This window comes from Phoenix dactylifera, unplaced genomic scaffold (assembly GCF_009389715.1).
Source record: "Phoenix dactylifera cultivar Barhee BC4 unplaced genomic scaffold, palm_55x_up_171113_PBpolish2nd_filt_p 000253F, whole genome shotgun sequence".
Classification (NCBI taxonomy): domain Eukaryota; kingdom Viridiplantae; phylum Streptophyta; class Magnoliopsida; order Arecales; family Arecaceae; genus Phoenix; species Phoenix dactylifera.
Window position 1 is genome coordinate 69,730 of NW_024067746.1, and position 23,933 is coordinate 93,662.

Consider the following 23,933-nt stretch of genomic DNA (forward strand, 5'->3'; position numbering starts at 1 on the left):
AGAAATTTAGTTAGTGGGTCATCCTTAGTCCAACAAGGATACAAGGTTGTTATGGAATCCAATAAAGTTGTAATTTCAAAAAATAATGTATTTGTTGGGAAAGGATTTATTAGTAAGGGGTTGTTTAAATTAAATGTACTTTCAGAAGTTAAAGTTATCTCTTCAAGTGTTTTCAATGTTGAATCTTCTAATGTATGGCATGAACGATTGGGACATGTACGTAACTTAAAGAAAATTAAAAGAATGATGGATCTAGACTTAGTCCCTAAGTCCAATCTAAACTGCAAACATAAATGTGAAGTGTGTGTACAAGCCAAACAACCTAAAAGGCCTTATAAGTCTGTAGAAAGAAACACTCAACTCTTAGAGCTCATACATAGTGATGTATGTGATTCGAACAGACTACCTACTAGAGCAGGAAATAAGTATTTTGTGACTTTTATAGACGATTTTTCGAAATTCTGCTATGTGTACTTAATAAAAACTAAAGATGAGGTGTTTAATAAATTTAAGATTTATAAGACCGAAGTAGAGAATCAATTAGAAAGAAAGATTAAGAAACTCAGATCCGACAGAGGAGGCGAGTATACCCTTACTAATTTTAGCATCTTCTGTGAGGAATATGGAATAGTACATGAAATAACTCCGCCATACTCTCCTCAATCTAATGGAGTAGCTGAAAGAAAAAATAGAACTTTAATGGATATGGTTAATGCGATGTTGATAAGTTCTGGGCTACCTGAGATTTTGTAGGGAGAAGCAATTCTTACTGCATGTTTCATATTGAATAGAGTAACCATAAAAGATAATGATAAGATCCCTTACGAAATTTGGAAGAAAAGAACACCTAATCTTAAAATCTTGAAAGTGTGGGGGTGTTTAGCAAAAGTAGCAATCCCTGAGCCTAAGCGAAAGAAGATAGGGTCTAAAACTATAGATGCTGTCTTTATAGGGTATGCTCAAAATAGTAGTGCCAATAGATTCTTAGTTATAAACTCTGAGATTAGTGAAATTTCAAATAACACAGTTATAGAATCTAGAGATGCTACCTATTTTGAAGATATATTTTCTTATAAAAATAAAATTTCACAACAAGTAATAAATAAATCATCTACTAATGATAAACCTTCCACTAGTACAAATGCATAATTAAATGGGTTTTGGTCCTGATTCGATCGAAAGTTATAATTAATTATGTATGGGGCAAAGGTTTGATTAACCCTTTTTATTAGGTCACGGTCCGGTTCTTAGTCTTGTCTGGTTGAGTTCGATCTGAAGCAGCTTAGCAAGAATTAAATGACAATGGGCTCAAGGACAAGTCAACCATCATGACCCACCTCAAACCCAAAGTCAATTCCCAACCAATTCGTTATCTGCCTTCATATAAAATTTATAATAATAATAACTAAAAATTCACGATTCACTGTTCATATAAACAGTGTCCCGTTAAAACACTGTTCATATGAACTGTGTTAAAAAAAATAAAAAATAAATTAAAATGCCGAGAACACTGTTCATGTGAACAGTGTTCCGTAAAAACACTGTTCATGTGAACAGTGTTCCGTAAAAACACTGTTCATGTGAACAGTGTTAGAGAAAAAATAAATAATACATAATAAATAAATAAATAACAATATAAAAAATAATAAAAAAAGGCTTGGCCACTGTTTATCTTCTTCCCCCCTCCCCCGCAGTGCATCCGGGCCGTTCCCCTTCTTCCCGTCGATTCCGCCTCGTCCTCTGCCTGTGACGCAGCCCGCAGCCGAGATCCAGCTCCGCCATCAAGCCGCGTCGAAATCCCGGCGTCTCCCCATTGATCCCGCGGCCACCCACCGTCCGCAGTATCCTTCCCGTGATCCCGCCTCACAGAGCGCCCCCGTGCCCACCGCGTCCAGCTCCTCTGCCATCAGCCCGCCCCAGCCGGCTCCAATCACAGCGCTGAAACAGGGAGACTCTTTGATGCCGATGATTCGAATCCTCCCCCACCAAAGCAACCCGATCCTCCATCCTCGCTTCAAAACAACGGGACCTCGTATCAGCCGCATGCCAGATCCACCTACGCGGCATCGTCTTCATCTCCGGCCCTTCTTCCGCCCGTGACGCAGCCCATTCCACCTCCCAGCAGCCAAGATCCCGTGACCCGATCAGCTCCTTCCAGCTCGCGTCCCTCCTTCCTGCGACCCAGCATCCCGTTCTTTATCATCACCGCCCGCGTCTCCTCCGGATCCCCAAATCCCGGATGACCCCGCCTCCGCTGCTCTTCACCCTTCCGCATTCACTAGCATCTGCAATCAAGCCCGAGATCCAGCCATTGACGCCCTTCATCATCTTCGTCCGCGATCTGCCCCCCCAGCATCACGCCCTCCTCCTTTCTCGGGATCCATCACCGGCCTTCGGCGATCTATAAGAGCAAGATGAAGAAGAGGGAGAAAGGGGCGATGGCTTGAAAAAAAAAACAGAGGAGGAGCCTCTGTTCGGGAGAGAAAAGAAATAAAAAAAAAGAATGAAGGGAGGCTGGGAGCGGATCAATTAGTGAAAGAAAATGATGCGGATGGCGTGGAGCATCTCAGCAAGCCGATCAAAGTCGCCGAGCATCATGAGTGGCTGAATCCTGGTTTAGGGGTTTGATGAAGCCATGGATGATATTTGTGTTGCATTTCTTTGATTTTTAGCGTTGTAAGACAGTTGCATACTCAATGAAATTATGATCTTAAAATGTCTTGTTTAATTTATGTAAGATGTTTATCTTGTAGAAAGTCTTTGCATGAATTAATCTAGTTTATCGAAATTGAATCCAATACCTGTGGTTTGGAAGAGATTGCTATGCAACTATCGGATTTATCTTTGAAAAATTAATCATCAGATGAATCATGCTAAATAGGACAGACCATGCCTATCCTTAGAAAAGATGGTTTGTGCCAGGCTTAGATGACTCATACTGTGGGTTAGATTTCAGCTTTTTGTATGATTGCCCTAACTTGTAGTTAAGAGCAATCAGATCATACACGCATCTAAGTCATTGAAAGCATCACACTTATGAATCCAACGGTGGATTCTAGCCCTAAACACCTCTCTCCATAGATAATTCATACTACTACACCCATATTAATTCTTATGTTTTTATCATTTACTCTAGCTTATCCTTTTTGAAGTAATTATTTAATTAGGAAAAATAACTTGTCTCCAATTTCTGTGGACCGACACCCGTAATCACTGTCCTACAGGATACGTGCTATTGCGTGGTTTATTTTCAAAATTGAAAGAACCGATCAATTTTTGGCGCCGTTGCCGGGGATTGCTAGCATAGTTATTTCTCTTATTAAAAAAAAATATTTAAAAATTAAAATTAAAATTTTTTTTATTATTGTTACTTTTCTTATCTTCTTTTTCTCCCTTACTAATTTTTATTTATTTATTTATTTATTTTATCAGGAATCGAAAAAAAAAATTGGGATGATCAAAAGGAGAACTGCCGGAAAAGAAATGCTGTAGAGGTTTGCAAAAAAAAAAAAATAAATTGCTGGGGAAATTCCCTTTGGTAACCTCTAAACTTTTCTTATTTAAATTAATTATTGGTTTGAAATTTTGTGGTGATTGTTTGATTTTAATTATAGCAAAATTATGAATGCATGCTTGATACACATACACAAATCAATTTGCACATAGTAAGGGCAATCACCCCAACAAGATAAGAGCCGGATTTCATCACCGGACTCTTGCCCAACTTAGGTGAACTCAATCTCACATAGTGTCACTTTAATTAAAATCAATCAGACATTGGCTCCTAGGGACATTCGAGCTCAATAGGACGAAGATCACCGAAAGTTGCACCAATTTCGCTCTGTGGCTTAGTTGATGTCTAGGCAAGCTTTGTCCCTATAAGGGAGACAGTTCATCTGTTCGAGGCAAGTGGGTTTTAAGTGGGACCTTTGCGAACGCATCGTGACCCCTCCACTTACCTGGGAGCTTACCTGGTCAACTCGGTTCATTAGACCGGATTGGAGGCTTAGGTGCCCTCTTCAAACCAGTTAGGAGCTGTCTAGTGATTTTAGGATAAAGACTAGGATTGATATGCTTTTCTCTTTTATTGCATGCTTGATTGATCGAGTACTAGTGTATGCACGGTAGTCGTTCTAGAGTACAAAACCTATTACCTTTTGACCCTGAAATAGAACGAACCCTTAGGAACATTCGAGCTAAGATCAAAACATTAGGATCATCCCCACCTCTTAAGATGGCTGAAGAACAACCCAAACTCCTGAAGAAATACTTTACTCCCACTATTTACACTTCCCCATCTTGCATTCGATTACCTGAGGTAGCAGCTGTACAATATGAAATAAAGTCTAGTGTGATCCAAATGCTTCCATCTTTTTATGGGCTCACCAATGAAGATCCATATAAACACCTAGATGAATTTCTTGAGATTTGCACCACTGTCAAGATTCAGAACTTTACTGATGATGCCCTAAAACTTAGGTTATTTCCCTTCTCTCTTAAAGATAGAGCCAAACAATGGCTGAATTCTTTAGAAGCTAACTCAATTCGTTCTTGGGATCAAATGCAACAAGAATTCCTTAAAAAATACTTTCCCATAGGAAGAACGAACCAGTTTAGACGTGCCATTACAAGCTTCTCCCAAACTGAGGGAGAAGAATTTCATGAAACTTGGGAGAGATTTAGGGACCTAATCCGTAAATGCCCTCATCATCAAATACCTAAGTGGCAACTAGTGCAATGTTTTTATGACGGATTGACAGAACGAAACCGTCAGATGATCGATGCTGCATGCGGAGGCACTTTTATGCTTCAAAATGAGCATGAAGCATGGAAATTATTTGAAAATCTTAATGAAAACTCCCTCCACCATGCTTCATGTTCTCGTCAAGCACCCCCGAGTTCTCAAAGAAAAGAGACCATTTGTAAAATAAGTCATTCTATGGACCTGTCTAGCAAGGTAGATGCATTGTCCCATAAGATTGACCAACTGATGATAGGTGGGCATTACATGAACTCTTCCCAAGCACAAGTGTGTACTATTTGTTCTAGCCCATCCCACCCTATTCATGAGTGCCCTTCAGCGCCCCAATTCCCCGAACTCGTGCAAGAACACATCAATGCTGCTCAAACACTGCCTAGACCGGGTAATGACCCATTTTCCAATACATATAACCCGAGATGGCGAAATCATCCAAATTTTTCTTGGAGCAAGCTTCGAACACAGCCCAACCCTATTCCCAAAATTTTCAAAATCCTCAGAATTTTCAAACCCAACAAAATATTCATCCCTACCGTCCCTCGACTCAATTTCAACACACTTCTCCTCCACCCCAAAGAAACACAGCCTTTGAGGAGAAAGTGTTGAACGCCCTTCAAGGTTTGGAAACCATTACACAATTAGTGCACTCTCATACGCAATCAATCGCCAAGCTAGAATCCCAAATGGGTCAACTAGCTAATGCACTAAACAAGCGAGAGGAAGGAAAGCTTCCAAGCCAACCACTAAGTAATCCTAGGGGACAATACATGGCTCAAGAAAATCAACTAAATGCAATTCATCATGAACAAGCCAATGCTTTGACTACCCTAAGGAGTGGACGTATAATAGACAATAAGATTGGGGAGGACAACAATAAGGAAGGTGAAGAAGAGGATAGAAATGTATCAAATGAAAATTTGAAACCTTCTTCTTCTTCTTCGGCTAGTCCATCTTCTGCCAAAACTCACATCCCAAAGGCCCCATTTCCTGAAGCTCTTACTTCACCCTCTCCATTTGGCAAAAAGGAAACTTCACTAGAGGAGATGATGGAGGTTTTCAAACAAGTTAAAATCAACCTCCCACTCCTTGATGCCATCAGACAAGTTCCCTCCTATGCCAAATTTCTCAAAGACCTTTGTACACAAAAGCGAAAATCTAGGACACATGTGCCTAAAAAGGTCTTCCTAACTGAGCAAGTGAGTTCTATTCTCCAACACAACACCCCTCCAAAATTCAAAGATCCTGGTGCTCCCACCATCTCCTGTGTCTTAGGAAATAATTTCATTGATCGAGCACTCTTAGATCTAGGGGCAAGTGTCAACCTTTTACCTTATTCAGTTTATGAGAAACTTGGTTTAGGTGAGTTAAAACCAACCTCGGTATCCCTTCAATTGGCTGATCGATCTGTAAAAATACCACGTGGGATAATTGAAGATGTTCTTGTCAAGGTAGATAAATTCTATTTTCCAGTAGATTTCATTGTCCTTGATATGGAACATGAGCCCAATCCTAATAAACAAATCCCCGTGATCCTTGGGCGGCCCTTTTTAGCAACAGCCAATGCATGCATCAATTGTAGAACAGGGGTAATGAACATATCATTTGGAAACATGAAGGTAAAATTAAATGTGTTCAATGCGGCCGACCAACCCGCGAGGGAAATTGAGTATTTTATGATAGACAAAATAGATGACCTCATAGAAGGAGATGCAAAAACTATCTCACTATGTCTGGCTGAAGACAATAAACTTAGCGCTTGTTGGGAGGCAACCCAATTCTCTTAGATTATTTCTTAACAGTGAGGACAATGTTAGGTTTAGGTTTGGGGGTATTCATCTTGATTTTCATCCAAAAAAAATTAAAAAAAATAAAAATAAAATAAAAAAATAAAAAATAAAAAAAATAATAAAAAAAATAATAAAAAAAAATCATTTTTTTAAAAAAAAGAAAAAAATAAAAAATAAAAATATTTTTGTAATGTCCGGGCCCAATACTGTAGGGCCCAGTTGAATAGTATTGGGCCAGGGATGGGTTAGCTGGCCCAAGATGGTCATAATCTCCCGCCTAAGGGCTGAAAAGACAGGATCACAGATGGCCAACGGAGAGACCCCTACAGGCATGCACAACCGGAGCCCGCCACCTCCCTCCTCCTCGGCAGCTGGGCCTCGAGCTGGCCTGAAGAGGGGGGGTAGCTGGTGGCTCCCGAAGCCCTGAGCAAGGAGAGGATGCCACCTCTCCTTGGGGTCAAATCACAAGCTTAGTTTTTATAGACCTAAGCCCTGCTAACCCTAATCTTGGATATACCCTCTTAAGCTTCTAACCCTCTGATATTCGGTACCAGAGAGCTAGATCCTGGAGCTGGAGGTGGAAGGTGCCCCGCAGCCCTAAGGGAGGAAGGAGGGAACTTGCCGAGAAAGGGTCACTGCCCAACTCCACTCAGCCAAGTCAAGGTAAGCACACTGCCAGTAGACTAAAGCGAGAGAAGAGGGGAGGAACCCCCTCGGTGGGGGTGTTCTCCTCTCTGCTCCATTCGTGAACAGAGGGGAGCACATCGGCACAAGGAGAAAGATCGGGCAAGATAACAACAACAAAAAAAAAAAAAAAAACCCAGGCCGGACCCACGGGCCGCGGGCCGGACCCAGGAAAACCCAAGCCCAGGCCCGGCTGCCACCCGGGCCGAGCCCAACCGGACTCGGCCTACGGGGTGACAGTCCCCGGCTGCTGCCGCCCTAGGGCAGAGGGGCAGCCAGGGGGCCGCCGGTTCTGGCCGTGCCGGCGACCAATGCGGCCCCCAAGGCCGCCAGCCTCCGCCCCCGCCTCCCCGCCGGCGAAGGAGTGGTGGTGAAGAGGGGAGAAGGAACCCACAAAAAAAAAAAAAGAAGAAAAGAGAGAAGAAAAAAAAAGGGGAGGATCGATCCTTACCTCGAGCCACGGCCTCACCTCGCCGTGGCCGAAGGCGGAGAGGATCTTCCCCGGAGGAGATCCCACCTCGGACCCATCTTCCGGCTCCTCTCCTTTCCTCCGGCATCATCTCGAAGAAGGGGGAAAGAGGGGTCTCGACCCCATGCCACCATCACCCCGCCTCCCCGGTCGCCGACGAGAGGAGGAGGAGATGTCGGAAGGGGTTCCGGCGGAGGCTAGGAGGGAACGAGGGAGAGGGAGAGACGCGGGCGAAAGGGGGAGGGGCAGAAGCCTCTGGAAGCTCCCGGAAGAAGAGAAGAAAAAAAAAAAAAAAGGGGGAAAGGAGGGCCTTAACGGGCTAGCGGGTCGGATCCAAGTCCAGATCCGAGACCCGTTAGGCCCAAATGATTCAATCGGTTTGGGTGAGCCCAATGAAGGGTTGATCCAAGCCCAATTGAATTAAACGGATCAATTAAGCCTAATTGATGTTGGGTTTGAACCCGACCAAGCCTGAATGAAACCAAGTCAAGCAAATTGGGCCAAATTTGAACCCAATTAAGTTGGGTTAGATCCAGCAGACCCAATTGAATATAGATCAGGCCCAATTTAAGCCCAATTAAATTGGCAGAAGGCCAAATTGGCTAGGAAAAGTGGACTTAACCACAAATCAGGCCCAATCTTTCCCATAAGAAACCCAATTAGGCCTGGTAGACACAAATTTACTTTAATTGGGTTAAAATTTATGATAATAGAGGATAATGTGGGTCTTATAATATGGTCCTAGAAATTAAAGACTTGTCGTCCGGACTCAAAGGATTGATAACAACTTATTGTAAGTAACCTGTTCTAATTCTGTTTTGGATCATGTCATGTTATTAATGTTTCCTCAGCATTTCTTTTAAGTATATATGTTTCATGCTTGATATGTTACAATGCTTAAGTAACTTGCATGAACCCAGAAGCTATGGCTATGTATGCGATATGATGATACTGATATTTTAATCATGCATGTAAGTTTATAAAGTCTTAGCTAGCCCAGAGGCACTATAATGGGCTCAAAGATGCTACTGAGAATGACTGAGCCGCCAGTGGCTGAATAGTAACTGAGCTTGCCCCGCCAGTGGCTGAATAGTAACTGAGCTGCCCCGCCAGTGGCTGAATAGTAACTGAGCCTGCCCCGCCAGTGGCTGAATTGGAATTGGGCCTGCCCCGCCAGTGGCTGAATAGTAACTGCGCTTGCCCCGCCAGTGGCTGAATAGTAACTGAGCCTGCCCCGCCAGTGGCTGAATAGTAACTGAGCTGGCCCCGCCAGTGGTCGAGTCTGACTTCGCAGTAGCATCCGAGAGAAAAAGGACCACGGCATGCCGGGGGCACGATTTCATATGCATATATTATGAAAATTTCTGTGATTTGCACTACTGCTTTGTTTAGATTGCATACCTATTATGCCATGATGATTATTAGATGAATATGCATGTCAGCTTCTCAAATTCTGATTTACATGTTTAGCCTACTGGTTGATCCGGTAGGATTATGCAGGATTACTTACTGAGCCGTGTAGCTCACATCTGTTTATGCTTCGTTTTCTTTCAGATCCTCACCAGTGATCGCCATCAGATATGTTTTTATTTTGTTACAGAGCTTCGTATTTTTGGAGAAGCTTATATACTTTTTGTACATTTGAATAGCATAGAAGTTCTGTATTTTTGGTTTCAAACTTGAAGGTTGTACTGCAAAACTTTTAATTTATATAAGTTTGAATCCTTTTGGCTACCTGTTACCCCTGTATGAGGCTGCGTGCTACTGTAGGCGATAATCGGCAATAGCACGGCCGTGTCACGGATCCGGGTCCGGGGCGTGACATCAAGTGGTATCAGAGCCTTAGGTTAAACAATAGAATAACCATGCCTAAGGAAAGGGGTAGTTAAGAATGTCACTGTCATAGAAAATGTTATAATATGCTAGTTTATCATAATCTCACTGTAAAAATTTTTGACTGCTAGGCGATCATTAGGAAGATATGGACGACGATCGGAGACCACCCTCCCCGGAGCCCAGCGAGCGGTCAGCTTCCCCGGATACTCCACGGTCTGCAGCGGGTCAGGCAGGCCTAGCCGGAGTGTATCAGCTCATGGCACAAGTGCTGCAACAGCAGCAGATGATGCAGCTGGCCGCTATGCCATCAGCAGACTCCTGCTATGAGAGGTTCCGCCGACTGAACCCCCCGACCTTTGAGGGTGGGTCTGACCCTATGGCGGCAGAAACATGGATCCGGGAGATGGAAAAGATGTTCCGAGCCCTCCACTTTCCTGATGAGGTGACAGTCCGACTGGCGACCTCTATGCTGACAGGAAACGCCGAATACTGGTGGACGGCCATGGAGACGGCTTATGCCGTTGACGGACTCACCTGGAGGGACTTTAAGAGGATGTTTTACAATCAATACTTTCCGGACTCAGTTCACCTGGCGAAGCAGAATGAGTTTTTGACGCTGACCCAGACTGACCAGATGTCCGTTCTGGAGTACGCCAATAAATTTAACGAACTGGGACGATTTTTTCCCCAGTTCATGGAGGATGAGAGAAGTAAGGTGAACCGGTTTGAGCAGGGATTGAGGTACGGGATTCGGTCCCGAATATCCTCCCATCTATTCTCAAGCTACAAAGATGTACTGGACCGAGCCTTGAAGGTTGAGGCTGACCTGATACGGTCCGGGAGAGAGAGGGAGGACCTGAAGAGGACCCGGTCATCGGGAGCACCGAGTAGTGGGTCTGGAGGCAGCAAGGGGTCTGTGCCCAAGAAGAGACAGAGCAGAGGCTGCCCCACTTGTGGCGGAAACCACAAGGGTACCTGCATGAAGAAGACCGAAGCTTGTTATTCTTGCGGGCAGACAGGACACATCGCTCGCAACTGCCCTAGCCGAAAGAAGGACGAGCCCAGACATAATGCACCAGAGGACCAGAGATCGAGGGGTAACCCTCGAGTTTTCGCACTGACTCGACAGGATGCCAGTGCTAGCGATCAAGTGGTGACAGGTACACTTCTGGTCAACTTGGTTCCTGCCCTCATTCTATTTGATTCTGGTTCTACGCATTCTTTCGTGTCAGTTAGCTTTTCCAGACAATTACATAGCACATCTGAGAAATTAGTGGAACCATGGCATGTTGCTATACCCCTTCAAGATGCTCCTACACTACACTTTATTTCTGCCTTGAAAGCTGGAAAGGCTTTGAGAAAAGGGTGTATGGCCTATCTGGCCTGTGTAGTGGATATCCAGAAAGAGACCAAACTGGAAGATATTCCAGTAGTCAGAGAATATCCGGATGTCTTTCCGGAGGAATTACCAGGATTACCCCCAGACCGAGAGATCGAATTCACTATCGACCTCGCACCAGGAGAGGGGCCAGTCTCCAAGGCTCCTTATCGGATGGCCCCTGCTGAGTTAAGGGAATTGAAGGTACAACTACAAGAACTCCTGGATAAAAAGTTCATCCAGCCTAGTGCGTCGCCATGGGGAGCTCCTGTCCTGTTTGTGAAAAAGAAAGACGGGAGTATGCGGCTATGCATCGATTACCGGGAATTGAACAAGATAACCATAAAGAACAAATATCCCCTACCCCGGATCGATGACCTGTTTGATCAGCTGCAAGGCGCCCAAGTCTTCTCCAAGATAGATTTGAGGTCGGGTTACCATCAGCTGAAGATCAAATCTGAGGATGTGCCAAAAACTGCATTTCGAACCAGGTATGGGCATTATGAATTTCTGGTTATGCCTTTTGGACTGACCAATGCCCCGGCTGCATTTATGGACTTGATGAACAGAGTCTTTAAACAATATTTGGATCAGTTCGTGATAGTTTTCATCGATGACATTTTGATATACTCAAAGAGCCGGAAGGAACATGAAGACCATTTGAGGGTGGTGCTACAAATCCTTCGAGAGAAGAGGCTGTACGCCAAGCTGAACAAATGTGAGTTCTGGCTGGACAGTGTGGCGTTTCTCGGCCATATAATCTCCAAGGAAGGAGTGTCAGTGGACCCCAAGAAGATAGAAGCGGTGGTGGATTGGCCTCGTCCTACCAACGCCAAGGAAATAAGAAGCTTTTTGGGATTAGCCGGGTATTACCGGCGATTTGTGGAAGGGTTCTCCAAAATAGCTACCCCCTTGACCCAGTTGACTAAGAAACGGGCCAAGTTTGTCTGGGACGGCAAGTGTGAGAGGAGCTTCCAGGAGCTTAAACAAAGGTTAGTTTCTGCCCCAATTTTAACATTGTCGTCCTTAACTGGAGAATTTACCATTTACAGTGATGCTTCCAAGAACGGGCTAGGCTGTGTGCTGATGCAAGATGGCAAGGTGGTAGCCTATGCCTCGAGACAGCTGAAACCCTATGAACAGAACTACCCGACACATGACCTGGAGTTGGCCGCAGTAGTGTTCGCCTTGAAACTTTGGAGACATTATTTGTATGGCGAACACTGTGAAGTGTACACCGACCACAAGAGCCTAAAGTATATATTCACCCAGAAGGAATTGAATATGAGGCAAAGAAGGTGGTTAGAACTCCTGAAGGATTATGACCTGAGCATTAAGTACCACCCAGGGAAGGCCAACGTGGTGGCTGATGCCCTAAGCAGAAAATCAGTAGTGGGATCCGCCGCGTTACTCACCACTCAACCACAGATTCAGGGGGATCTCAATAAACTGCAGGTTGAGGTGGTTACCCGAACTACAAAAAGTTTGCTGGCCGCTTTGAGCATACAACCAACCTTGATCGACAGGATAAAGGTCGCCCAGCAGTCTGATGAGCACATCTGCCAGCTCAAGGATGAAGTGGAGAAAGGGTTGCGACCCGAGCTCCAAATGCACCCAGATGGCACTCTAAGGTTTGGCCATCGACTGTGTGTACCGGCAAATGTTGACCTAAGAAGGGAAATCATGGAAGAGGCCCACCAATCCCGTTTCTCTATTCACCCAGGCAGTACTAAGATGTACCGGGACCTTCGGGAACATTACTGGTGGAAGGGGATGAAGAGAGAGATAGCTGAGTTTGTGGCCCGATGTTTGACCTGTCAGCTGGTAAAAGCAGAGCACCAGAGGCCGGCAGGGTTGCTGGAACCAATAGAAATTCCTGAATGGAAGTGGGAGCACATCAGGATGGATTTTGTTACAGGACTTCCTAGAACAGTAAGGAAGAATGATGCGGTATGGGTGATAGTTGACCGTCTCACAAAATCGGCCCACTTTCTACCATTCAGAATTGGTACTCCTTTAGACAAGCTGGCCCAATTATACATCGACGAGATTGTACGCCTGCACGGAGTACCAGTGAGTATCATTTCTGATCGTGACCCCCGATTCGTGTCCAGATTCTGGGGAAGCTTTCAAAAGGCCATGGGTACCGGACTGAGGCTCAGTACAGCATACCACCCCCAGACTGACGGCCAGTCAGAGCGGACAATCCAAACTCTGGAAGACATGTTGAGGGCTTGCACTGTGGACCTAGGTGGAAATTGGGATAGTCATATACCACTGGTGGAATTTGCTTATAACAATAGTTACCATTCCAGTATCCAGATGGCCCCCTACGAAGCCCTCTATGGGAGAAAATGCCGGTCCCCCTTACACTGGGATGATGTCGGGGAGCGGAAAATGCTAGGCCCCGAACTGGTCCAGCACACCAGAGACAAGGTACTACTAATTAAGCAAAGGCTTCAGGCTGCCCAAGACAGACAGAAAAGATGGGCTGATAGAGGAAGAAGGGCCTTGGAATTTTTGGAGGGGAACTTTGTCTTTCTAAAAATTTCTCCATCGAAGGGTATCACCCGATTCGGAAGACACGGCAAGCTAAGTCCCCGCTACATCGGCCCATTCGAGATTCTTGCCAGGATAGGCAAGGTTGCCTACAAATTGGCCCTACCCCCGGAGCTATCGGGCGTACACGACGTCTTCCATGTCTCACTACTACGGAGGTACATTCCGGATCCCAGCCATGTGGTGCCACATGAGCCCCTGCAATTAAATAGAGATTTAACCTATGAGGAGGCTCCCCTGCGCATCGTCGACAGAAAAGAGCAGATCCTCCGAAGGCGCACCATTCCCTACGTTAAGGTCCAGTGGACCAATCACACTGAAAGGGAAGCCACCTGGGAATTGGAAGAAGAGATGCGACAGTGTTACCCTCGGCTCTTCGAGAACCAAGGTATGCTTAATTTCAGGGATGAAATTTATTTAAGGGGGGAAGGATGTAATGTCCGGGCCCAATACAGACCGGGCCCAATACTGTAGGGCCCAGTTGAATAGTATTGGGCCAGGGATGGGTTAGCTGGCCCAAGATGGCCATAATCTCCCGCCTGAGGGCTGAAAAGACAGGATCACAGATGGCCAACGGAGAGACCCCTACAGGCATGCACAACCGGAGCCCGCCACCTCCCTCCTCCTCGGCAGCTGGGCCTCGAGCTGGCCTGAAGAGGGGGGGTAGCTGGTGGCTCCCGAAGCCCTGAGCAAGGAGAGGATGCCACCTCTCCTTGGGGTCAAATCACAAGCTTAGTTTTTATAGACCTAAGCCCTGCTAACCCTAATCTTGGATATACCCTCTTAAGCTTCTAACCCTCTGATATTCGGTACCAAAGAGCTAGATCCTGGAGCTGGAGGTGGAAGGTGCCCCGCAGCCCCAAGGGAGGAAGGAGGGAACTTGCCGAGAAAGGGTCACTGCCCAACTCCACTCAGCCAAGTCAAGGTAAGCACACTGCCAGTAGACTAAAGCGAGAGAAGAGGGGAGGAACCCCCTCGGTGGGGGTGTTCTCCTCTCTGTTCCATTCGTGAACAGAGGGGAGCACATCGGCACAAGGAGAAAGATCGGGCAAGACAACAACAAAAAAAAAAAAAAAACCCAGGCCGGACCCACGGGCCGCGGGCCGGACCCAGGAAAACCCAAGCCCAGGCCCGGCTGCCACCCGGGCCGAGCCCAACCGGACTCGGCCTACGGGGTGACAGTCCCCGGCCGCTGCCGCCCTAGGGCAGAGGGGCAGCCAGGGGGCCGCCGGTTCTGGCCGTGCCGGCGACCAATGCGGCCCCCAAGGCCGCCAGCCTCCGCCCCCGCCTCCCCGCCGGCGAAGGGGTGGCGGTGAAGAGGGGAGAAGGAACCCACAAAAAAAAAAAGAAGAAAAGAGAGAAGAAAAAAAAAGGGGAGGATCGATCCTTACCTCGAGCCACGGCCTCACCTCGCCGTGGCCGAAGGCGGAGAGGATCTTCCCCGGAGGAGATCCCACCTCGGACCCATCTTCCGGCTCCTCTCCTTTCCTCCGGCATCATCTCGAAGAAGGGGGAAAGAGGGGTCTCGACCCCATGCCACCATCACCCCGCCTCCCCGGTCGCCGACGAGAGGAGGAGGAGATGTCGGAAGGGGTTCCGGCGGAGGCTAGGAGGGAACGAGGGAGAGGGAGAGATGCGGGCGAAAGGGGGAGGGGCAGAAGCCTCTGGAAGCTCCCGGAAGAAGAGAAGAAAAAAAAAAAAAAAAAAAAAAGGGGAAAGGAGGGCCTTAACGGGCTAGCGGGTCGGATCCAAGTCCAGATCCGAGACCCGTTAGGCCCAAATAATTCAATCGGTTTGGGTGAGCCCAATGAAGGGTTGATCCAAGCCCAATTGAATTAAACGGATCAATTAAGCCTAATTGATGTTGGGTCTGAACCCGACCAAGCCTGAATGAAACCAAGTCAAGCAAATTGGGCCAAATTTGAACCCAATTAAGTTGGGTTAGATCCAGCAGACCCAATTGAATATAGATCAGGCCCAATTTAAGCCCAATTAAATTGGCAGAAGGCCAAATTGGCTAGGAAAAGTGGACTTAACCACAAATCAGGCCCAATCTTTCCCATAAGAAACCCAATTAGGCCTGGTAGACTCAAATTTACTTTAATTGGGTTAAAATTTATGATAATAGAGGATAATGTGGGTCTTATAATATGGTCCTAGGAATTAAAGACTTGTCGTCCGGACTCAAAGGATTGATAACAACTTATTGTAAGTAACCTGTTCTAATCCTGTTTTGGATCATGTCATGTTATTAATGTTTCCTCAGCATTTCTTTTAAGTATATATGTTTCATGCTTGATATGTTACAATGCTTAAGTAACTTGCATGAACCCAGAAGCTATGGCTATGTATGCGATATGATGATACTGATATTTTAATCATGCATGTAAGTTTATAAAGTCTTAGCTAGCCCAGAGGCACTATAATGGGCTCAAAGATGCTACTGAGAATGACTGAGCCGCCAGTGGCTGAATAGTAACTGAGCTTGCCCCGCCAGTGGCTGAATAGTAACTGAGCTGCCCCGCCAGTGGCTGAATAGTAACTGAGCCTGCCCCGCCAGTGGCTGAATTGGAATTGGGCCTGCCCCGCCAGTGGCTGAATAGTAACTGCGCTTGCCCCGCCAGTGGCTGAATAGTAACTGAGCCTGCCCCGCCAGTGGCTGAATAGTAACTGAGCTGGCCCCGCCAGTGGTCGAGTCTGACTTCGCAGTAGCATCCGAGAGAAAAAGGATCACGGCATGCCGGGGGCACGATTTCATATGCATATATTATGAAAATTTCTGTGATTTGCACTACTGCTTTGTTTAGATTGCATACCTATTATGCCATGATGATTATTAGATGAATATGCATATCAGCTTCTCAAATCCTGATTTACATGTTTAGCCTACTGGTTGATCCGGTAGGATTATGCAGGATTACTTACTGAGCCGTGTAGCTCACATCTGTTTATGCTTCGTTTTCTTTCAGATCCTCACCAGTGATCACCATCAGATATGTTTTTATTTTGTTACAGAGCTTCGTATTTTTGGAGAAGCTTATATACTTTTTGTACATTTGAATAGCATAGAAGTTCTGTATTTTTGGTTTCAAACTTGAAGGTTGTACTGCAAAACTTTTAATTTATATAAGTTTGAATCCTTTTGGCTACCTGTTACCCCTGTATGAGGCTGCGTGCTACTGTGGGCGATAGTCGGCAATAGCACGGCCGTGTCACGGATTCGGGTCCGGGGCGTGACAATTTTTTTAAAAAAAATGTGTTTATTTTCATTTTTTTATAAAAAAGTTATTAAAAAAAAGTTTTTGTTAAAAAAAAAACCTAATTTATATACATTTATGCGAGAATGATAAACACTACAAGGTATATAAAATCTAAAGAGCCCAATGACTAGTGGGAAGTAATACAAATTTAAGTTCTTTTTATTAAGTCTCTCTTAGGGAGTTGTGAGCTAATTAATACTTTGGAATTTCACTACATACTGGCCTACTCTTCTAAGATCTAGGCTCGACATTATGTTGAGAGTATGGTAGCAACCTTGGACCCTGATGAATCATACTTATCTAATCCAAAAAAAAAAAAAAAACATCAATAAAAATGGATTTAGTCTGGAACATCGAAAAGGGCTACCTATTGTCAAAGATCAAGTGGGCTTGTGATGAGGACTCCGAGCATAAGTCCGCAGGGGAGTCTTGATGCCCGACACCTTATGCCAACTGGTGTGAGAGTTGTCGACTGATTGCTCGTTACACGGAGAAATCACCACAAGAGTAAAAGTGCACAATTTATATATCTTTCTTTAAAAAAAAAAAAAAATGTTGTATTGACCGAAAAGACAATAGTGTGAAAGCCGTCGTTGTAAAAATTCGAGTAAACTGGAATATTACAGATAAAGCCCGTGAGGTACTAAGTAAACATCCACAACTTTCGAAATCCTGCAGATAAGATGATTTTGAATCAGTGAGTAGGTCCTTTCGACCAATCCTTGGAAACTACTAGTACTAACAATATTTTGGAGATTCGAACCCTTAGCTTGTGTACGGTCCAGATTTCACCGAGCACTCCAGTATAAATAAGTCTTACAACTCCCTAAACGGAAACTTAATGACTTTAACTTAGATTGCATACTAATCTAGAATTTGGGCTGACTTAGTAAATAAAACCGTGTGTGCTTTGAAATTCTTATCATTTATGTATCTTAAATTAGATTTTAATTAATTTTTTTTTTTTCTAGCTAGTATGCACTTGGAATTTGAAGTTTCATCAATCAAATTAAAAAAAAAACAACAACAACAACAACAAATTAATCATAACAATAAATGATATTGAAGTTTGTGGGTATCTTCACTGGAAACCCTCACGAGACTATAACTCGTCCACTAGGGTAACCTAGGGGTTTAAAGTCTTGTTGCATATGGTAAATGCAATCGCGATGCCTGCGAAAGTGAGTTAGAGCTTTTCTTTAATTTTGCTCGAGGACTAGCAAAACATAGGTTTGGGGGTGTGATAAGTGCTTAATAATTTATAATTTAGTTATCTTTCCATAGCACTTATCAATGTTTTTAAACTGATAAATACATATTTTACCATGAAATTGAATAAACATTGAATTAAATTTAAATTATGGTAAGAGGTAAATAATTCTTTTCTCAAAACAGACTCTAAACTTGTCTCTCTCCTGGTTATAATCTTTCATGAAAACATATAAGGAGGAGATTGTGTTGACCCGATTTGGTAACCTAATGGAGTTGTAATCAAGCTAAGGCTATAATTAAATGGGTTTTGGTCCTGATTCGATCGAAAGTTATAATTAATTATGTATGGGGCAAAGGTTTGATTAACCCTTTTTATTAGGTCACGGTCCGGTTCTTAGTCTTGTCTGGTCGAGTTCGATCTGAAGCAGCTTAGCAAGAATTAAATGACAATGGGCTCAAGGACAAGTCAACCATCATGACCCACCTCAAATCCAAAGTCAATTCCCAACCAATTCGTTATCTGCCTTCATATAAAATTTATAATAATAATAATAACTAAAAATTCACGATTCACTGTTCATATAAACAGTGTCCCGTTAAAACACTGTTCATATGAACAGTGTTAAAAAAAATAAAAAATAAATTAAAATGCCGAGAACACTGTTCATATGAACAGTGTTCCGTAAAAACACTGTTCATGTGAACAGTGTTAGAGAAAAAATAAATAATACATAATAAATAAATAAATAACAATATAAAAAATAAAAAAAAAAGGCTTGGCCACTGTTTATCTTCTTCCCCCCTCCCCCGCAGTGCATCCGGGCCGTTCCCCTTCTTCCCGTCGATTCCGCCTCGTCCTCCGCCTGTGACGCAGCCCGCAGCCGAGATCCAGCTCCGCCATCAAGCCGCGTCGAAATCCCGGCGTCTCCCCGTTGATCCCGCGGCCACCCACCGTCCGCAGTATCCTTCCCGTGATCCCGCCTCACAGAGCGCCCCCGTGCCCACCGCGTCCAGCTCCTCTGCCATCAGCCCGCCCCAGCCGGCTCCAATCACAACGCTGAAACAGGGAGACTCTTTGATGCCGATGATTCGAATCCTCCCCCACCAAAGCAACCCGATCCTCCATCCTCGCTTCAAAACAACGGGACCTCGTATCAGCCGCATGCCAGATCCACCTACGCGGCATCGTCTTCATCTCCGGCCCTTCTTCCGCCCGTGACGCAGCCCATTCCACCTCCCAGCAGCCGAGATCCCGCGACCCGATCAGCTCCTTCCAGCTCGCGTCCCTCCTTCCTGCGACCCAGCATCCCGTTCTTCATCATCACCGCCCGCGTCTCCTCCGGATCCCCAAATCCCGGATGACCCCGCCTCCGCTGCTCTTCACCCTTCCGCATTCACTAGCATCTGCAATCAAGCCCAAGATCCAGCCATTGACGCCCTTCATCATCTTCGTCCGCGATCTGCCCCCCCAGCATCACGCCCTCCTCCTCTCTCGGGATCCATCACCGGCCTTCGGCGATCTATAAGAGCAAGATGAAGAAGAGGGAGAAAGGGGCGACGGCTTGAAAAAAAAAACAGAGGAGGAGCCTCTGTTCGGGAGAGAAAAGAAATAAAAAAAAAAGAATGAAGGGAGGCTGGGAGCGGATCAATTAGTGAAAGAAAATGATGCGGATGGCGTGGAGCATCTCAGCAAGCCGATCAAAGTCGCCGAGCATCATGAGTGGCTGAATCCTGGTTTAGGGGTTTGATGAAGCCATGGATGAGTATTTGTGTTGCATTTCTTTGATTTTTAGCGTTGTAAGACAGTTGCATACTCAATGAAATTATGATCTTAAAATGTCTTGTTTAATTTATGTAAGATATTTATCTTGTAGAAAGTCTTTGCATGAATTAATCTAGTTTATCGAAATTGAATCCAATACCTGTGGTTTGGAAGAGATTGCTATGCAACTATCGGATTTATCTTTGAAAAATTAATCATCAGATGAATCATGCTAAATAGGACAGACCATGCCTATCCTTAGAAAAGATGGTTTGTGCCAGGCTTAGATGACTCATACTGTGGGTTAGATTTCAGCTTTTTGTATGATTGCCCTAACTTGTAGTTAAGAGCAATCAGATCATACACGCATCTAAGTCATTGAAAGCATCACAATTACGAATCCATCGGTGGATTCTAGCCCTAAACACTTCTCTCCATAGATAATTCATACTACTACACCCATATTAATTCTTATGTTTTTATCATTTACTCTAGCTTATCCTTTTTGAAGTAATTATTTAATTAGAAAAAATAACTTGTCTCCAATTCCTGTGGACCGACACCCGTAATCACTGTCCTACAGGATACGTGATATTGCGTGGTTTATTTTCAAAATTGAAAGAACCGATCAATTTTTAACACTGTTCATATGAACAGTGTTCTCGGCATTTTAATTTATTTTTTATTTTTTTTAACACTGTTCATATGAACAGTGTTTTAACGGGACACTGTTTATATGAACAGTGAATCGTGAATTTTTAGTTATTATTATTATAAATTTTATATGAAGGCAGATAACGAATTGGTTGGGAATTGACTTTGGGTTTGAGGTGGGTCATGATGGTTGACTTGTCCTTGAGCCCATTGTCATTTAATTCTTGCTAAGCTGCTTCAGATCGAACTCGACCAGACAAGACTAAGAACCGGACCGTGACCTAATAAAAAGGGTTAATCAAACCTTTGCCCCATACATAATTAATTATAACTTTCGATCGAATCAGGACCAAAACCCATTTAATTATAGCCTTAGCTTGATTACAACTCCATTAGGTTACCAAATCGGGTCAACACAATCTCCTCCTTATATGTTTTCATGAAAGATTATAACCAGGAGAGAGACAAGTTTAGAGTCTGTTTTGAGAAAAGAATTATTTACCTCTTACCATAATTTAAATTTAATTCAATGTTTATTCAATTTCATGGTAAAATATGTATTTATCAGTTTAAAAACATTGATAAGTGCTATGGAAAGATAACTAAATTATAAATTATTAAGCACTTATCAATGCATCTAAGGAACGAGAAACACAATTAGAGTTAAGAAGGAGTAAAAGGTCTAGAATAGAGAAAAATTTTGGAGACGAATTTTATACCTTTTTAACAGAAGGAGATCCTACTACCTATAAGGAAGCCATGTCTTCTTTAGATGCTCCATTTTGGAAGGAAGCTATACAAAGTGAGATAGAGTCTATTATTCAAAATAACACTTGGGAGTTAACTAATTTACCTCCTGGAAATAAAGCTATTGGGTGTAAATGGGTGTTCAAGAAGAAGTTAAAACTTGATGGAACCATAGACAAGCACAAAGTCAGACTAGTGGCTAAAGGTTTTACACAAAAGGAAGGAATAGATTACTTTGATACATATTCACCGGTATCTAGGATAACTATGATTAGAATTTTAGTTGCCTTAGCATCAGTGCATAATCTAGTGATTCATCAAATGGATGTTAAGACTGCCTTTCTAAATGGAGACGTCGATGAAGAGATATATATAGAGCAACCTGAAGGTATTATAGTTAAAGGTCAAGAACATAAGGTCTGTAGATTAGTTAAATCCTTGTATAGTTTAAAACAAGCTCCTAAGCAATGGCATGAGAAGTTTGATAAGGTGATCTTAGAATATGACTTTAAGATTAATGAATATGATAAGTGTGTGTACTGCAAAGAGAGTAATGAAGAACATGTGATTTTATATCTTTATGTTGATGATATATTAATATTTGGGACAAATTTGGAGATAGTAAATGATGTTAAGTCTTATCTTTCTAGAAAGTTTGAATGAATGATTTAGGAGAAGCCTATGTAATTTTAGGAATGAAGTTGGAAAGAACACTTAATGGAATTACTCTTAATCAAACTAGTACAATAGAAATGATGTTAAAAAAGTTTAATTATTTTGATTGTAAACCTATATCAATACCATATGATCTAAATGTACATTTGAAGAAAAATAATGGTGAACCAGTATCTCAATTGAAATACTCACAAATGATTGGATCATTGTTATACATAGCAAATAAAACTAGGCCTGACATAGTATATGCTGTTGGGAGACTTAGTAGATATACTCATAATCCTAGTAAATATCATTGAGTTGCTTTAGAGAGAGTCTTTAAATATCTTAGAGGAACCATGGAATATTCATTGTGTTATAAAGGATTTCCGAATGTAGTTGAAGGGTATAGTGATGCGAATTGGATATAGACAATATGAATGTGAAGTCCACTTCTGGGTATATTTTTCTTTTGGGTGGAGCAGCAATATCTTGGGGATCTAAGAAACAAACTATTATCTCTCGCAGTACTATGGATTCAAAACTTATAGCTTTAGATACAACTTGCTTTGAAGCTGAGTGGATTAAGAATTTGATGCTTGACATGCCTTTAGTTAATAAACCCATACCTGCCATTTCCACACATTGTGATAGTAAGGCAGTAATAGAGTTAGTAGGGCAAGCACATACCAATAAGAAAATGAATAGGCATTTGCAAGTGAGGTATAAATCAGTTAAAAGCCTATTGAATAATAATATTGTGTCTTTGGAATTTGTAAAGTTTGAGAAAAATATAGCTGATCAGTTGACCAAAGCTCTTTCTAAGAGAGCTATCATTGACTTGTCGAGGGGGATGGGCTTAAGCCCACAAGGGAGTCACCTAGGGAGGTAACCCAACCTTTGTGATTGGAGATCTCATGAAGAAGGTTCAATGGGTAGAAACAATCCATATTGCGTGACTCATTTCAGCACTACTTTTAAGGAGAGAGTCTCCTGCTCATCCCTATGGCAATAGTGCTTTGATATGTGACATTAAGGAAGGGTGTTACCCTGAATGAGCCCGAGGCAGGCATACTCCTGCAGGATACAGGTCACATGTATTCTTGGAGGACTCACCTAAATGAGAGTTGTCGTGAGGCCGCGACTGTGAGAATTGGGCCGTTCTCTAATAACTCTCATGAGAATCAAGATTCAGCGCATGGCCATAAATAGCACTAACCCGCACCAAGTCTATATCAATACTATGTGTGTGGCATGTTAAAATCTGGTCCAAAGGGTCTAGTTCAAGACTTAGTTCACTATGATCCTTCAGGTTAGAACTGTCAACACTAAGTGTAGGTTCAAGTCCGGAAGACACCTGCACTCATTGCATAGTATAAAGCTGAAATTTTTCTATATATATATATATATATGTATATGATTTTATAAAGTTTTGAAACTTGTGGGGAACTGTTGGAATTTGAATGAATTTTGAAAAGTTTTAAAGAGGTGTAAATAAAAAGATTTGTAACCCCCAAATTTTTAAAAGAGTTGTTATAACCTTTAAGTATTTCAAATTCCATTTGGAAGTTTCAAAACTTCCCATTATCTTTCATTATGGCCTTAATGAGGCCATAAGTATTCAGCCGTTATGGTTGGATTACACAAGGCCTATAAAGGAGCCATTCCTTGCATCTAACAAAAATATATACAAGAGTCTTCTTCTTGCTCTCATTGTTTTCTCTCTACCACCATTCTCTCTTTTACAATTTTCTATTTTATTTTATATTTTGGGCAACCGATATAGACTAGGTAATCTGCCTACCATAGACGTGCACTGTAGATTAGGCCCGCTGTGAGCCGTTTGGGTTGTATCTTGGAGCCGTCGCTGACCGCCAATACCTGCACGTGGGGAGGCAACAACGGCTTTAGGACAGTGCGTCTCTTGGCGTGCCTCTCACACCTCATAGGCCAGATATTTTCTTACCACTATTTTATTATAATTGTTAGATTTTATTTTAATGTGATTTAAATATTTAACAAAGCATCTTGCTAGATCAACATGAAGATATGAAGCAGGGTTTTATTTATAGTTTCTTGGACTGTCCCGATCAGGTCAGGAATCGAGGGAAGATTTTTGATTCCTACTTGGTTTCGGACAATCGAAGAGCAACGCCTACGTTAACGGTCTTT

General features: G+C 43.3%; 1 protein-coding gene and 1 non-coding gene across 2 annotated transcripts; one reads left to right on the forward strand and one right to left on the reverse strand.

Annotated features, from left to right (window-relative positions):
* Window positions 1–4,610: 4,610 nt before the first annotated feature.
* Window positions 4,611–4,716, reverse strand: LOC120105291. The gene has a single exon (XR_005507684.1). It is a non-coding gene; the product is annotated as a small nucleolar RNA R71 (small nucleolar RNA).
* Window positions 4,717–9,680: 4,964 nt separating this feature from the next.
* On the forward strand, window positions 9,681–10,771 carry LOC120105288. The gene is made up of 2 exons (XM_039117606.1): window positions 9,681–10,276; window positions 10,768–10,771. Exons 1-2 carry the CDS (start codon window positions 9,681–9,683, stop codon window positions 10,769–10,771), a joined length of 600 nt encoding a protein of 199 aa, XP_038973534.1.
* Window positions 10,772–23,933: the final 13,162 nt, after the last annotated feature.